The 17752-nt window shown below is 41.4% G+C and overlaps 1 protein-coding gene and 1 non-coding gene across 2 annotated transcripts; both read right to left on the minus strand.

Moving 5' to 3' along the window:
• Positions 1-3636: 3636 nt before the first annotated feature.
• Positions 3637-12990, minus strand: EREG (epiregulin). Its single transcript, XM_087826349.1, has 5 exons — positions 12963-12990; positions 10492-10578; positions 8899-9022; positions 8131-8280; positions 3637-6221 (listed from the first exon to the last, which is right to left on the minus strand). The coding sequence occupies exons 1-5, from the start codon at positions 12988-12990 to the stop codon at positions 6140-6142; spliced, it is 471 nt and encodes a 156-aa protein (XP_087682475.1). The 3' UTR covers positions 3637-6139.
• A 4399-nt stretch (positions 12991-17389) lies between these two features.
• Positions 17390-17549, minus strand: LOC148094465 (U1 spliceosomal RNA). Its single transcript, XR_015713675.1, has one exon. It is a non-coding gene; the product is annotated as a U1 spliceosomal RNA (small nuclear RNA).
• Between the last annotated feature and the right edge of the window lie 203 nt (positions 17550-17752).

Raw genomic sequence — 17752 nt, forward strand, 5'->3', positions numbered from 1 at the left:
TTTTCCAAGGCCCAGTCAATGTCCTATCTCCTCTATTGATGAAATATTCCTCTAAAGTGTTTGGTATGATACTGTTTAGTATATATGGTGGACTTCTGTTTGTCTGTTCAGAACTCATTTATTCTTCCTCTGGTAATGGCACTCTGGGTTTTCTTTGGGGGAAATTTTTCTCCCATTAAATACAAATTTGGTGGTTTCTCAAGTGAAATGTACTGCCCTCCTGGCCGAGAGGTAGGTCCAGGATCCCAGCTAGGCAGTCAGATGCTGTCTCTCTAGACCACAGGCATCCACGAACTAACAGTGCTATGATTTTTAAAACTTCACCTTCTAAAAGCAGCACATTGCTAACTAAATCACCAGAACTTCCCTGGTACTTTGGCTTTTACTTTAATTCTATCTACTCCCCCCATATTGTTCCTAAAAATGTTTTCTTAAGCCAGAATTATTTTCTGTTCCATAAAAATCAAAGAATCCTAACTACTAAAGCCTTGGATTGTTCTTTAAATGCCTCCATAACTCCAAATTTTTCTTCTAATTTTTCTGAAAACATCAATATATTTTACCTGTTCTTTGAATACTCCACAACTCTTTATATATTACTAGATACAAAAAAAAAAAAATGCTTTTCAATAAAATATTGGTTGACTAATTCAAAAAGCATTGATTTTATCTTTTTTTTTTAAGAATGTGAATTGCTCTCTATAGCAACTTGAGAACAAGGAACCTGACATATATTTTCTTGATATCAATCCTGCTGTCCCCAGAAGAATGGAAATCATTTTTCCCTTCTGATAAAATGAATGGAAAAATCACCATTCGCTTATTGTGCTTTTTATGTTTATTTCCTATATCCCCAGTGAATATAAACAAAACCTTTATCTAAAGCTTTCTGTCATCCTATCATATGGCATTCATCTATTTAGCAGGTAATGGATCCATTCGAAATGCCTGCATTAAATGAACCTAGGCTGTGCTTATTTTTTAAATAGGTACTTGGCACTTCAGGTACACGTGAAATTTTTGGAAGAATTATCTCAAATATTTCTCAGATATTCAGATAAACTGAATGAAGTATCTGTGTTTGGTTTTATATGATGGGTAGTTGCCATTAGCTGGTGACCAAACAGGATATTTAAAAGAGATCCATGTTTTATGCCCCCCCCCCCTTTTTTAAAAATATTTTTCTATTGATTTCAGAGAGAGGAAGGGAGAGTGAGAGAGAGAGAGAGACATAAATGATGAGAGTCATTGATCACCTGCCTCCTGCACGCCCCTGACTGGGGTTTGAACCCATAACCCGGGCATGTGCCCTGACTGGGAATCGAACCCTGACCCCCTGGTTCATGGGTCGTTGCTTAACCACTGAGCTACTCCAGCCGGGCCATGTCTCCCTCTTAATGAATCCATGTTGGAACCTAATGAACATCACTTATGTTTTATGTTTGTGACTATGTAGGGTAAAATATGTTCTAAAATTGATCAAAGTCTAATTTAGTGCCTAGATAATATCTTCCTTTTGAAAATTATGATATTTTATCTAACCCTGGTTCCCTGGGATTTTTTTTCCTCCTGCATAATCTCCTAAAAATGACCAATTCTGCCATTGTTGTAAAAAGTTTAGGGTAATCATTTCTGAAATCACTTGAAAGTGAGTCCCTCAGTGCCTCCCAGAGGATGTAGCAGGTTTTAGGCCTGGGTTACAAGAAGGATGTGGTTGAATTTAATTGAGATGGGAACATCGTAGAAGAAAACTTTTCAGGGGGGATATCAGAGACTGAACATGGTACCTTTGAATGTCTAGTGGGTATCCAAGTGATTTTAGATAGGTGGCTAAATAATGAGGTGTGGTACTCAACAGAAATATCCAGGCTGGGGGTAACCAGTACCTATATGACAATTAAAGGGACAGGACTATATGAAATAAAGTCGGGAGGGCTATCAAGGTAAAAAAAAGTTTCAAGACTGAGATCTGGGGCACTCCAACATTTACAGACCTGTAGTTGGGGATGGGAGATATTAAGGAAGATCTAGCACCAGGCTGAGAAGCAGGTGGAGACCCAGGTGGGAGCCCAGGTGAATGTGGCATCCTGGAAGCCAAGTGGAAAGTGTTTTTCAAAGCATTCTTTCTCTTACCCTCTGCGTTCTCAGGCTCTGAACAGAGTCAATTTGATGGTTCTGTGAGATCCTAAGAATTTTATTTTACAAAAATTTCTGTTTCTCCCAAGGAAACTCTAAACTAGATTTCAGATTAACTGCACATGATGGTTCTGCTGCCTCTGACGGGGCCAGAATGACAGTGGAATTGGGGACCAGAAGACCTTGTTTCTCATACCATGTCCACTTTTACTATCACTGTGACCCTGGACAAACCCCTTTACCTCCCTGTGAAATGATCACACCTATGCCTCCCTGACCTATCCCCGGACTGTGAAATGGTCTAAGGACACAGCATTCTGTAGGCTGTTGAAGTATGAACCAAGAGAGCCATTGCTGTGATGGACATTCAGAGGGACCAGTGCCTCCTGCTCCAAAGGCTTGGGGAAGTCAAGCCTCTTAGTTGGTAGAAGCTGAGGGAACCACGAGACATGCTCTGGCTGACGTGTCCTATCAAGAATTACATCTCAGTAGGGTATTTATGCTTTCTATTTTTTTCCACTTTTCTTCTGTTAATTTATTTTTAAAAGTTTCAATTATAGTTGACATACAATATTACATTACTTACTAGTGTACAACATAGTGATTAGACATTCATATAACTTTCAAAACGATCGTCCTAATAATCTGGTACCCATCTGACACCATGCATAGTTGTTCATATACACTTTTTTTTTTTTGAGGAAAGAGTAAGTCTTTACTTAAAGTAAATATTTTGTGAGCACAAAAAATTCTCTTTAAGAAGTTGTTAAATGAAGATATTTATGTTAGAATTCAGCATATTGCTGCTACTTGACTCTAAATGAAATAAATCAGTCAGAGAAAGACAAAAACCATATGATTTCATTTATATGTGGAAATTAAAGAACAAGGGAAATGAACACACCAGACAAAAATAGCCTCATAGATACCGAGAACAGAGTGATGGTTGCCAGAGCGGAGGAGGGTTAGGGGACAGGGGCAAAGGGTGAAGGGACTGAAAAGTACTGATTGGTGGTTACAGAACAGTCACGGGGATGTAAAGTGCAGCAGAGGGAATATAGTCAATAATATTCTAATAACCATGTATGGAGCCAGGTGGGTACTGGAAATATCAAGGGATAGTTTATAAAGTATGTGATTATCTAATCAGTATGCTGTACACCTGGGACTAATATTGAATGTAAAAAAAAAAAATGTCCCTCAAAATAATGTCAATTTTATTTGATTAAATTAGGGTATCTAATTTTTAAAAAAATACTTTTTAAATATTCTTCTAAAATACTCTTTAAAAAATACTAACACCTAGAATTTTATAAATAATGTGGCCTTTTATATTTCAAAGAAATTCTTTACTATGGTGGGCAATAAAATGTGATAAAATTATCTAATGTTTTCCCAAACTAAGACCATTTGTCTTTATATCTAACTGCATTGTAGTCTTGTCACTGCTCTTAAATCCTTGAACGCATTATGGGAAAAAGGGAAAAGAGACTCCATCAGTGAAATTTTAATGCATGGCTTAATGCATTTTTATTTTTCAATTTTTTTCCAGTTCTCAACAAAAATAAATAAACATTAACAATATCTTGTAAAGTGTCTATATTCTCCTTCAATATTTTAAGGTACACAATTATCAAAGCTGATATTGAACACAAACAAATTGATACAATTCAGTACTTGGATAAAATTCATTATCAAATAAGTTACTTTAATCTGCAGGCAATACAACTTTATGTTCCATAGCATCTTTAATATAAACTGTATACCAAAATGGCTCTTCAAACTTAAAAAGTGCAATTACAGAGTACAAAAAAAAAAAAAAAAAAAGGCATAGAGAAAAATACATTTAGCATTGTCTCAACTTGAATAACAGATATGTTTTAGGTAAATTATTCTTTAGTTAAAATATTAAAAAGCACTCTAGAACACTGTTTATACAAGTGGTTACTCCCCTTTCTCCCTTATAAATAAGAGTAGAAAAAAAACTGAAAATATTGGGAAGCAAAATAAATGCATTTTTTTTGAAGTCTACAGTATGGATATTGCAGCAAAAATGACAAAGTGGATCAGACATAAGCATTTACCAACTGTGTTACCAAAACCAATAGAAATTAGAAACTAGTATCATGCGTTTGTTGTATGAAAATATGTTATCTGACAGCAGTTGACTTTAGCTTTCTTCCCAAGGATGCAAGAATAAAAATCTGAGTTAGAGTAGTCATACCAGTGCACCATTTCTCCCATTGCTTTGACATTTGGCAGAAAGATGAGAGAAAAAAAATATATGTCTAGAATGGTAGTGTTCTATTGTACTATAAATGCTCAATATATTACATAAATCCCAATTTTGAGGTTAAACCTTTAGTACCAATCATAGAACTTTATGTCCTCGGTTACAGAGTATGTCAAGTGAGTTACTGTGTGGTCTTGGTAGGAAGTCACCAATTATCATTTACACACTGGATTTGCATTTGTTCTCGATATGTTGGCTATGAATAGTCCCTTCTAGAAACACAGCGAGAAATCTGTAAAATGAGGAAGGCAAACTAAATGTGAGCCAGATCTTTCCATTGCTCATAGGAAACATGAGCTGATAGCAATCACTTTTCATTTTTGCTCAGCATTACCCTCATTAAGACAATTATTCTTACTTATTTTTCATCCACAAAAAACAATCTGGGTCCTACCTTTTTATTATTTAACATGTATTTCTAAATAAAGATTTAACTTTTATAGGGGTTAGTTCTACAAGCATTCTTAAATAAAGACTGAAAACACACCAAGGTGCTTGCATTCAGTTATGCAATATGAGCTGAGATGCTTCAGATTAACCAAAATGGCCCCTTTCTGTCTCCTCCAAAAAATAAACAAAAGGCGGAAGCCAGGGCCCTGGTTTCATCTCAACCTCCATAGGAAGGAAGGAATGGTTAAGTCTAAATTGATAAAGCTTTCAAATAAATTTGTTCATTTGGGAAAAAACACCCTGACTTATTTCCCCCACATCCTGCATCAGGATATAATATTAAACATATAATTTTAAATTCTACAAGAAGCTAATGACTTAATTTCTTAAGTTAAAAACCTCTTGTATAGAAAACAACTATTTCTGTCTTTAGACAATATACAGAATGATTGTCTTATACTTTAAAATAATGATTAGTCCATCAAATTTTGGACTACGAGTTAATCTTAGAATTCTTCAGCAAAGTCCTTAAGAAAATAAATACTCTTACAAAGAAGCACAAATTTTGGCTTTTTTAAATTGTCTCAGGAACAACAGTTACCTCACATAAATGCTGTAAAAGGAGGAACACTGTGAAGCTATAAAATACCTACTATTTGCATAAAGGTGGTATAAAGCTAAGTTCTCAGTTCATTTTACGTAAGAATCTGTCAGTGGGTGGCTCGAACCCGCAGGAGTGTGGCCGGGACAGGGAATCCCGTCCTGGCAGGTGAGCAGCTAGCGCTGAGGACGGGCCTGCGGGCAGCGGAGCTCTCCCAGTGCAGTTTGTTTCAAATGATTGTAATGTTTAGCACACAGTCCGTGTTTGCTTCACCCCGATGCTCATTTTATCATTGTTTCAGTACATGGCACAGTGGTGCCAACCTATATGTCAAAGTATGGGTAGTCAAACCAATTATCACTGCTTTGAGTAGAGAAAACGTACTTATTAAATTGATTTGACCATATGGTTGAGCTTACAGAAATCTGTCATTTGCTGATACTTCCTGAGCAACCTATTTGGTAGGCAAAGAAGCTTTGTAGCTTCCAATAAAGCATTTAGCTCAAGAAAAAAAATAATACCTATTTTATTTCTATATTAGTTTGTGTACATTACACAGTCTGTCAAAAATAAAACAAAAATACAGAAGTTTCCAAGTATATTAAAAACATACAATGTCAACTTAACACTTGACCCAACATAAATATTATTAATAAAATAGGAATATCAACGTGAGCAGGCTGGCTGTGCCTCCCAGCCCGTGAGCCTGATGGCACCGCTCAGACCCGTGGCAACGCCAGGTCCCCCGAGGTCACCCTCTCATACTCCTTTCTTGACTTCTCACTTTTTTGATTTCTGTACCTAGAAATATTCAGAAATGAATGAAACTGTTAGTCCCGTAATTAACAGTAATGAGAAAGAAGTATGTTAACAAAAGGAACAAGCGTATGGACGCAAAGGGTGATTCCAGAATGACAAAGGTGAACAGGTTTGGGCTGGACCCAGAAAAGGGAGGCAGAGGGAGTGACAGTCTGTGGTCAAACAATTTCGGGGGAGGAGGGGAAAAACCTTAAAATGCGGGGGGAAGAAAATTGTGAAACATGATTAAAGGAGTCCCCAGAGGCCTTAACATGAAAATTGTAAAATTCCAGGAGCTTGTGACCACATTTAAGCCTCATTTGGGGCCTTCCTTCCCCCCCCCTCCCCCCCCCTCCCCCCCCCTCCCTCCGTCCCCCCCCTTCTCTCTCTCCCCCCCTTCCCTTCCTTTCCACCTACCCACGAAGGAACTGGTATTTTGAGGATCGCGGCGCATCCTGCCCCCCACGTTGATACGACGCCATCACGGGCAAAATGAAAATGGCCGGGCTTTACGGGCGCTGACTGGGAGCAGGCGCCCGGCCGCGCGCCGAGGCCGAGACCCGCTGCGTGCGGCACCCTCGGGCTGCCCGCTCCCCTCTGCAGCCCACGGAGGAGCGAAGCGCAGCAGCGCGCCCCTGGCCGGGCCGCCCGGGAGGCCCACGGACCTGCGGCGGTCCCGCGCGGCCGCTCGCTCAGCCAGCCGCCCCCCAGCAGCCCCCCCCCCCCCCCGGGGCCCCGCGCGCCGCCCGGGAGGCCCACGGACCTGCGGCGGTCCCGCGCGGCCGCTCAGCCAGCCGCCCCCCAGCGGTCTCCCCCCCCCCCCCCCCCCCGGGCCCGGCGCGCCGCCCGGGAGGCCCACGGACCTGCGGCGGTCCCGCGCGGCCGCTCAGCCAGCCGCCCCCCAGCAGCCCGCCCCCCCCCCCCCCCCCCGGGGCCCGGCGCGCCGGCGGGCGCAGCGGGAGGAGGCCCCTCCGAAGCCCTTGCGCGCGGGCTCCGCGCTCGTCCCCGCGAGGGGCGCGTCCGTGTGCGCGCCGGGCCGCGCGCGCTCCTGGATGAGGGCGAGGCCTGCGGTCGGAGGCCTCGCGGGTGTCCCTCGGGTTCAGTCCCACCCAGCTCTGAGACCGCGACTAGCGAGGCATTGCTAATATGGATGAGTGCTTAAGATCAAACGGGCGAAATAAATTCAGCCTCACGAAAGGAGCACACTTCCAGGCCTTCGGGAGTAGAAGTGCGCTACTTTCAGGAAAAAATCATTCAGATGTATACCCAACAATTTGTAACAGGTCCAAAGTAAGAAGAATTTCATGGGGACATTTTACAAGCAGGTTTTATGAGCTAATTCACACGGCCCCACGGCCTGGTCCTGCGCCTGAAGGTATGGCATCGTGCCTGAGGACGCGTGCGGCTGTTTGGGGGACTGACCTGAACTACTTTTTTAAAGTAGGCTTTTATGGTTGTCTGGAAGCTCCTTCCTAGTAGTCTGCCTGACATTCTAAGATCCTTACATTTCTGGGGTCATTCATTTACAAGGCTGTGCTTTACCAAATACAAAACTTGACCCAATAAATTAAATACAAGTCACCAACTGTAACACTGGCATCACGGCGATGGCTCACTTTCACGTGTTATCATATTTAATCCTGTAATTAATGTAGGATAAGGATTTCTATCTGTATTTTATAAAGAACTGATACTCCCAAGTCTGACCTGCGTAAGGTCACGTAGGTAATAAGTAACAGAGCCGATAACATAGATCCAGATGCCCTGCCACTAAACCTTCTTTATAAATAAAATCAGTGCAGAGCCTATGTTATCCCTCTAAAGAATGCTTTGTCCATATTTTTACCCAGTTTAAAATCTGTACTGTACAAAAGTAATTTCTAGAAAGAGTGTAAAAAAACCGCTGGCTTACCATCTCCAGAAGTAGTAGACGGAACCCGCACACAGGAGAACCACTAAGAGAGCGAGGATCACGGTCAGAGCCACGTACTCTTTGCTCAAGGGTTGTTGGACCGTTAAGTAGAAGTGCTCACATCGGACACCGGCGTAGCCCAACTCACACCTAAAGGAAAATGCAAGAGAAAGACCAATTGATTTTTTAAAATCACGGTTACAACTTAGTTTTGTAAGAACTAATCTCGCACTATAATGCACGAAATCAACAAGGGTTGCCGAAAGTTGTAAAGATGAATTCAAAGGCTGGCCTGGAACTAGGCCAACAGTGATACAAAGAGCTCCACCTGCTCTCAGGTGAAAGTGGGGTGTGAAAACGCCAGTCCCGTTCAGCTGCCGGGGTGCTGCCAGTCTAGAATAGCGTTTCATTCGATTTTTAGGTTTGAAGTGCTTTTTGTCTGTATCAGTGGAATCAGCTCCTAAAACAGTGGCTGATATATGTAAGAGCAGTAAAAAGATTAAAATTTGAGCTGCTTGTGTGGCAGGAGTGAGAGGGAAGCATCTGAAGCCCTCCCCAATCTGTATCCCTGAAGTATCTGTACAATATGATAGCTACTATTTGCTGCCTAATTTTAAAACACTCACTTAATAAAGTTTTTAGTAGTACATATAAACTGTATGCTCATAGTACATATAAACTGCTCCCTGTGGAAATAGAGAGTACCTTCAAACAATAAAGAAATACAGGTTTAAAAAAACTTGTTGTTTGTTCTTTTGGGGACATTACTTGCAGTATTCTTCATTCATGTCCACCAGGAAGATGCACTCTCCATGCAAACAGTAGCCATTCATGTCAGAGTTACACTGCGTTATTGCTGTTTGAGCCACACGTGGATAGTTCTCTGTCTGAACTGTGAAGAAAATGGAAAGTTGAATATATTCTGTTACCTTCTTTGAAACATTAATCATTCTTTCATAATAGTAACCACTGATCTATTGTAACAAAGCAGGTCAGGTACTGATCAGTAGAGAAGAATTTGCAGGAGTACAAAGTCACTCTAGCTATCACACTCCCTAAACAATAGACAAACACCTGAGCCCAAAAGAAAGTGTCCAACAGACTAAGCCAGACAAACCTGGGGATTTAATTCTCAAAAGACAACACTTAAAAGTAGAAAAGGTAAGTTTAGGGCATACACACAAACATACACACACACAAAATCATTACCCTCCACAGTTATTCACTAAGCCAAATTTTGCCTATTTTTTTTTCAAATCTCAAAATAATTCTGAAATTCATTATTCCAAAGTAATTGTAAGCTTAATACATTAATTAAAAAGATCTTAATTCTATAGTGGCTTTTAAGCTAGTAAGTCTTATTTTGATGTGCATTCCAGAATTTTTGAGGTTACCGTCAAAGAAATCAAGCCTCCCTACGTCTCTAACAATGAGACCCAAACATGAACTGGGTAAACCCTGAGTTACAAAGCCCTCAGTTAGGCAAAAATGCAACAGTGAAAATAGGAACCTTGTTAGAAATAGCGTTGCAACTTACATGCAAAATTCACTTTAGAATGTTTCAGTTACTAAAGTGTGAAGAATGCTTATGAAATTATTTTTTAAAATAGCATCTTGATTGCAATAGTTCAAATGACCAAAAACAGGGCCAGGGAGGCAGACTAAACCTCTAGAGAGCCCAGTGATGAAGGCAGACAAGAAACATGGTGAAGTTGTTTTGGAAAATAGCTTGGTTCCTCGGCATAAATGACCCTTGTCTCAATAGCTCCGGATAACCCTTGACTCCACGACTCAACAGCTCTTGACTAAATATAAAGCAGGCCTCTGTTGAACCCACAGCCAGAGTCCTCTGGGGTCGTCAAGGGAGAAAGACTGTGCATGCCTCATCTTCGTTTTTCTTTGCCTGAACACCACATGTGGCATGTAGTGAAGTACCCCATAAATGTTTCTAAACGAACGCTGCGGCTAAAAAGACAGGACATCCCTTGTTCCTCTTACAAAAATAACAACAAAAATACACTGACTATCTCCCGTGTACAAAGCTTCAATTTCCTGCTTTGCCTGGGATCCAGCCTGTAACGATGGTTTCCCAGCAAAGCGTCAGGGGATCTGGCTTTCTTGTTTCTTACCTAAGACCAAATTTCTCCATATGACTAGGTGCACAGTCCCTCTGCCCCCAGTTACTTCTTTATATATGTGTTCCAGGTCGCTAGGTCATAAGGGGGTTAAAAATTCTTTTGTTGACGCAGTAGCTATCCCCCCCTGCTTTTTCCCCACTGCCCTGTATTTATAGTCTTTGCGTTTACATTTCTGTTAACAATGTGTGATCCCTTGAAGCCCTCCGGACAGAGCTGGGTTTACCTAAAGCTGTGCAGTTGTCGTCAGACTCTCCTGGGATGCATGAAGGAATCACAGTGGTGCCGAGAACTGCTTGTAAGAGATGAAAACCTGTTTATGGAAAAAATCAAATATGTGATTAATGCTTCAGGGAAAGAAAGCTTGGTCAGATTTCCACATAAATGCAATATTCATAGAGTTGTTTTAATTATTTCAAGAATTGGATGCATGGACACCATAAAAGAAAATAATTCATGGAAACAAGCATGTAATTGAAAATGAACCCCCAGCTCTTAGGTCCAAGGGTCAAAGCCTTCGCATTGCACTAGCAAGTTATAGATTTAACCTGCTTTAAATGTTTCACAGGAACCTTTTCAAAGACCTGATTTTGAAGTTTGATATCCAAAGAAGCTTAGAAATTCAAAAATTGTAGCATTTCCAGTGTTTTATTCCATGTTATGCTCGAAGCAATGCTCCAAGGGAGAACCTATCACAAAAGAAGGCTTCGAATAAGAATTAGGTTCCACTTACGGTAACAACTATACAGGACTCTCAACCTAAGACACATTGTGGTTGAATTAAGTGCCTAAATTCCAAATTACTCCTTGCATTGTAAAATGTAATCTAAGCAAAGTCTAAATATATCTTATCTAACACGGAATGAACACGCAGACACGGAGCCCGAGAGCGCAGTTTCTGCCAGCCCGGGGGGCATCGAGCGCGGCCTTTCATCCCGTGTCGCCAGTGAAAAGACAAATATTGGAAAACTGGCAGCACGTGACTCAAGTAGTTTCTTAACTGCGTAGAAAGCATCGGATCAATGCTTTTAACTGCATAGATATTTACTGAAGAGAGTTTAATCTCAGCCAGGTATTTGTACTTCAGCCGCTCTTTCCATTCTATAGGAATAGCTGTTATCGAAATAGAAATAGAAATCTCGGTGGCAGCAGAGCCACTGGCAGCGGTGGCCCGTCTGGAACACCCGCCGCCTGCAGGCACGGCTCCCTCCGCCTGGTCCACATTACCGCACCCCCCTTCTCTCTCTAGGAGGAAGACACTATCGTTGCTACTAGACACATGAGAAAACGGAAACATAAAGAGTTCAAGCGGCTTTCCTAGGGGCACCTGGTGTTGTTGTGAACGAGCCACTTCCAGAATTTGGGAGCAGACCACATGCCTCAGTGTGACAGATACCACAGGGCACGGGCCTGTGCAAATGTCATTGAAGCAGATGATTTAACCCCAAGGGGAGGCAACGAAGTATGAGGAAAAGGCAATCCTGGGAGAAAACTTGAGCTATGTGAGTTATTTCCCTCCCTTAGAGCTTCTGGGAGAACTGAAGGAAATGATATTTTTCTGAAATGCCATTGAGATCCCCCAAACGGCCCCTGACACTCAACATCGAGCCTCCAGTGTTAGCAGTATACATGGGTAGTGCCCTCTCCTGGTCTGTACCAAGATTATACATCTCTGTAAATTGGCATTTTAAATGATGATTTAACCCATGTAACAAATGACTTTATTTTATTTTTCTCAGAGGAGGCGTGTATTCGTTAAGCAAATTGCATATTCTTCGCATCAGCATCATAGTTTGTAATTTCATGTTTCAAACTTGACACTTGTAACAATCCTGTGAAGTGGTTATTAGCCTCAAACAACCTCAGTGCAGTTAATTTAAATGTTGTCTAAGACCAATTACCCAGTGACCATGGAAGATAACAAACCTTTTGTCATCAAATCTCAGAATCTTTCAATGATTTTAAAATGATTTTTGAAGTTTAGAACTAGCTCCTCCCCCTTCTGTATTTCTACAACAATATAAATGCTACTTCAATTACTCTTATAGAAAAAAATCATCTTTCTTAAATAAATTTTTTAAAAAAGGCTAAAGTTTGGATTTTGTTGTCAGTGGAACAGAGATGAAAAAAAGATTACTTTGTCCGCATCGTTTTTCATGGAGAATGAAGTAGAATCTCACCCAAGTCAATTCTGTTCTACTTCTCTGTATAATTTTTCCATGCACTTTGACGACTGAAGAATTAAACCCTTTAGGTTATACAGTCTGCTCAACACAAACTGGAGTTCTAGACAAGTGTCCTTACGTCTTTGACCCTGCTATCCCTTCATGTTTCTTCACCCGAGGGGTCTTTTGGAGGCAACATTACCAATTCTCCCACCAAGAAAGGGCCAGCCAGGTCCACTGTGCAAATGCACATTTGAAGCTCATTTCATCTTTTGCAGAAATCAGAAACTAGCCTCTCCTGTTCAGAACTGCTTCTAGCTGCCACCTGTGGCTATTTGGAATCCAGGTAATTGTTTTGGGGTGTTGCTTCTCAGTCTTTTTTTTTTTTTTTTAAGGATTTTAGCAGTTGTTAGTTTTTCCACTGTTGGAAACTTTGTTCCAGTTGGTCAGGCCACGGGTGAAATATTTGTCTTTGTGAATTAAAGAATGTTCAGCGCAGGGCGTGCCTCCACAAAAACCGGGCTCTCCTAACCTGCGACACTCCCTTGGACATAGTCCATCGCTCAGGATGGTTTCTGTGAGACTCACTGTATTAATCCAACATCCGGGTATTTTACAGATGAAGTTGTAAATAATTTTAAGTGCTGCTCTCAAAAGAAAGTGCTCAGACTCCAGTTCCATCGTGGATGTATGTAACCAACAAGAGAGCAAAACTGGATCTCAACCATGTGTCCACCTGCACAAGCCTCCCTCCGCCTCACCTCTGCCCCAGCCCTTGGACTGGGGCACACGAATCGGCGGCGGTGATCAGAAACTGAGAAACCCCACCGTGCGGGAGTCTGATGTCTGCTGCCCTGTCACCCTCAAGAACCTCTACTCACTACTTTAAAGTCATACAGGGAAGGAATAGATGCTAAAGTCATATCCACATATTTCTTTAATCTTTCAGTTTTTTTCATGACTTTAGTGTTATTTAGACATAATGATCTCTCTAAGATTCAACTGCAAGTATTATACTTGAGTTTGGATCTTTGACCATGGGTCCTGCTAAGAAAAATAATTTGCTATGATACTAAAGACTTGGAATAGTGCCGGTGTGTCAGAAGACAGACCTAGTGGCAAATTCACACAGGTAGCTAAGACACAAAGAATTCTGCACGAGGTGACATGGGGTAAATGAATTGTAAACTCAAAATTGGCTGGTGAAACTTCTATTCCAATACTACTATGAAGATCAAGATCCCTTTAGAGGCCATTTTTTTCCTGTCAAATTTCCAGATGGATTTTAGGGTCCTGAAGCTCGCCTATCCATCTCTCTGCCTTCACCTCTCAGAGACTGTGTCTCAGTGAGATCTCTCATGTGCCAGCAGGAAGTGGTGCGGGTGACTCACAGGATACAAACCACCTCTACCCTGTGAGTCAGGACCTGGCCTACACCCTTGCACAATATTGGGGACCGCACGCGTGGGAGAGGTTGAGTGCCATCACCTGAATGAGGGTAGCACTGAATGTTCCGGGCCCTGGGGCACTAAGGGGCTTGCCCCAAAGCAGGAGGAATGCCAAATGGCAAGCCTATCCTTCTACTACACTTGGTTTCTTTTGACCTTGCTTTTTTTTTTTTTTTTGGCCACACTGAGGGGCTCATCTAGAAGGAAGCAGGGACTTGGCGACTGGCCTACCAAGCCAAGTCAGCAAAATCCATCGTGATTTTCAGGGATAAAACGACTCTCCTGAAAAGCAACCTCTTCCACAGCAGTCTGTTCCATTAGCATCTGTCTGTAACACGGGAGGCAGGTTAGGTCTTGGACCCTTTGAAGGAGTGAATATGCCCCCACCATTCCCACATGCCTTTTGTTTTAGATGACCCCCCGGCTATTAGAGTGCACCTTGGTTAAAACAGCTGTAAAATCTTTATCACATTGTGTAATGTGAAAAACTACTGTCAGGACTCCTAGTCACACCCTCCTTTTCACATCTTGATAAATCACCTTGCCTCTGTCAGCAGCAATCATTGTCTTCCTACAGTTTTTCAGTGTTACCCTTTTAACTAAGCTTCATTTAAAACAAAATGTAAAAACCAATTATAACTATTTGAGTTAAAATAGGATGAAACCAGAAGTTGATATAATAATGGTTACAAATAAGTATTTATTTTAATTTTGACATTAAAATAGCCATAGGACCCTCTTTGTCAAGGGGTAAGAAAAGATGAACTAGGCCATGTTTTTCAATGCATAGCCATTATATTCTTCAATCTTGGTAGTAACTTCTAAATCACACTTCGGAGTGCTCATATTTCAGTTATCATGCAATACTGTACTTAAAGCTATTCAAATCAAGAACCAATGTGTCAAAATATAAGGGTATCGTTTATTTTACCCTAAAATAGACTTAAAGACGTATCCTGTTCATGATAGAAATGTTCTCACAATGCAGGAGGGTGCATATCAACCCTGTGTAAAGGGTACAATGCTATTAATCTGAGTGTTTGGAATCTTTTGACTTAGAGCTCCTGATACGGGACTTGCATCCCCTAAAAGCCAAAGATTCACCCCTAGAGTATCATTTCCAATGTTTTATTGGAAATACAAGTTTTTCTTCAACATAATGTTGTACGGGAGGGTCTTTCTGAAACATGTTTTACCATTCCTCACTTCCATCTTGCTTCTCACACCTACCCCTATAGATCCAATCCAGAAATTTTAATTACTATTACATTATTGTTTCGGAAGAACCATCTCCTAAAAGGGCAACCGCCTGGATTATGAGTGTTTTCCATCTGCATTCTTTTCATTCTGGTCATACTGTGTGCGGCCTGAAGCTTTGTCTACGTAATGGCATTTTTAGAAACATACTATCGTCGCGTGCATTCTTTATAAAGGCCTATTGCCAAAAATGAATTTGCAAAAGAACAGAGTTTTAATCAGTAAGAGAGAAAAAGAGAGGGAAAATGAGTACACAAAGGTAATTTTCAAAGCTCAAAGCTAATTGCTTTTCATTCAGCAAAAGTGCGTAACACGCCTAGCACATTTAAAGCTGCTAAAAAATTTTTATTTTTTGAAAAGATACTTTTGGTTAAATTGGAGACTTCAACTTCAGTGAGAAGCACCTATGCATCTGTAGTATAATGCGAGGATGGGGAGAACAGCTGCGTCAATGAATGAAAAGGAGAGCAGCTTAGTCTATACTTATTTTTACCTACACGTCTGAGATTATATTTGTTCAATAAATATCTGTTGAGGCTTTTTCTGTTATGCAAGGTACTGAACAAGATGCTAAAAGGAAAAGTGATGTAAAAGATACAGCTCCTGTCCTCAGCAGAGTGAATGGGCCAGACACCCGGGGATGGAGAGGAAAGGAGAGAAGGCAGAGATGCTGCCAAGAGTCTGGCGAGAAACACCAAGGAGGGTGGTGCCACTAAGAGTAGAAAACAGGCAGAGCAGCAGGTGTGCGGTGGCACTTGCAGCTGGCAGACGCGAATGGAGGAAATAACGAGTGACGGGGTTTGAGGCTGTAGTTCATATATCGCCCATTTATTTTTATGAGGCCCTTGGGGATACAGATCTCAAGTAAAAGAGTAAGAATGGAGTTGGTGGAGCCCATCTGAAAGTCATATGAGGGAATACGGCCTTGAAAGGCACTCGAGCCGTTCCAACGTTCCAAGGGAAACGGCACGGAATAGAAAATAACAGGACTCTGGGAAGCAGGTGATAAGGAGTGAGCAGAAATGGCCAAGGAAATCGGAGGAAAAAAGAAAGGTCAGTGTTGTGGGAGCCACTAGGTCAGAATTCTAAAAGGAGGCGTGGGGAAGTCAGCAAGGCAATCGTATAAGAAGAAAGTATGAGTGACTCCATCACAAATAAGATTCTTCATTATTCAGGGCCAATGATGCTAAAATCTGCAATAAAAATTCGCTAAGTTAATTTTTTTTAACACTAGAATTGGTTTTATATTTACATCCAGTTTACCATTAATATTATTTGTCTTGGTAACTTAAGCATAGATTATTCAAACTGTGAATTATGAGTGCCGATGTATTATAGGAATGGAAAACACATTAGGCTACTGGTTCTCAACCCAAAGAAATTTTGTCAGCCAGGGCCATTTGGCAATGTCTGGAGACATTTTTGGTTGTACCAACTTGAGGGGGCGGGGTGCTACTGACATCTAGTGGGTAGAAGGCAGGGATGCCTGCCAAACACCCTGCAATTCATAGGAAGGCTCACAGCAAAGGATTATCCAGCCCATAATGTACACACAGCCAAGGCCAAAAATCCCTGTATTACACCCATGAGGCATGGAGTCCAGTTCTGGCTCAGATACTAATTTTATTTCCTTGCAGTTGAGTTTCCTTATCTCTGAAAACAGAAACCTAGGAATGGAGTAGGTTAGAGAGGGGGGTGGAATTTAGAGTAGATGACTCTAAGGTTCCTTTCATTTCTAAAACAATACTTTTCTTTCTTTACTGACTATCCATCATTCAGTTATATCACTGCTCAATCTCTCTCTCACACACACACAGTGTGTGTAATTTAAAATATGCTTAAATCTTGTTAGGCACATCCTCAGTGAATGGAGACTGTATTAAGAGAGAGAAATGGGAAAAGAAGGAAGAATGATTATTAGGTTTTATCAGAAACAACAAAATTGAATTTTCAAGAGCTATTGTTTAGTCTTAAAATATTTAGCTTCTCAAGCACATTTTCAAAGAACAGCTGGATCAGTGAAAACATAGAGGTAAGCATTGTAAAAGATCAGCCTAATCACCCGCTGACTGCGTGTTTAATAGTAGACTATCACAATGTGAATGAAAAAAAGATGACCACAGCACCAGGAGGGAGAGACAGGGCTAGATCACAGTGTGCCCTGTAAAGGGCAGGTCCGCAGGAACATGAGAGGCGCAGGCTGCACATTTATTTATTTTTATGTTGTTTTATATCATTATTATTATTATTTTGCCAGGGGAGAGTGCAAACACAGCCCCCCACTGCCACAAATTATGCGGTCGAGCTTCCCCATTTGGGGAGATGGCAGGAGTCAGCCCACGGGAGTGCAATGGGTAAGCGTGGCCGGGGGCAGCCACCGTCTGGCCATGGGCTCTCCCTTGCCAGGGTAGCATGCACATTTGCTTTTGAGTGGTGGGAGAAGCAAGGTGGAGGCAGTTATCAGAGGAAGCTTGGCACTTCTCTGCAGTCTTAAAGAAGGAGTGGAACTTCCCCAAAAGTGAAGAGTGAGCTGGGGGCGTCCACAGCAGAGGGTCGGCACATTCAAACACGAAGCTTACGCGGGGGACAGCACTTCTTTCAAGTCTGTTTTCTCATT

The sequence above is a fragment of the Miniopterus natalensis genome, chromosome 1, assembly GCF_054644295.1.
Source record: "Miniopterus natalensis isolate mMinNat1 chromosome 1, mMinNat1.hap1, whole genome shotgun sequence".
NCBI classification, from domain to species: Eukaryota; Metazoa; Chordata; class Mammalia; order Chiroptera; family Miniopteridae; genus Miniopterus; species Miniopterus natalensis.

Coding starts and splice junctions, on each gene's coding strand:
- EREG (XM_087826349.1), bottom strand. CDS start 12,990: ATGGACTATGTCCAAGGGAGTGTCGCAG. Junction 10,579..12,962: donor TGTCCAAGGGAGTGTCGCAG/GTTAGGAGAGCC, acceptor TTCCATAAACAG/GTTTTCATCTCTTACAAGCA. Junction 8,281..8,898: donor ATGAATGAAGAATACTGCAA/GTAATGTCCCCA, acceptor ATTTTCCTTTAG/GTGTGAGTTGGGCTACGCCG.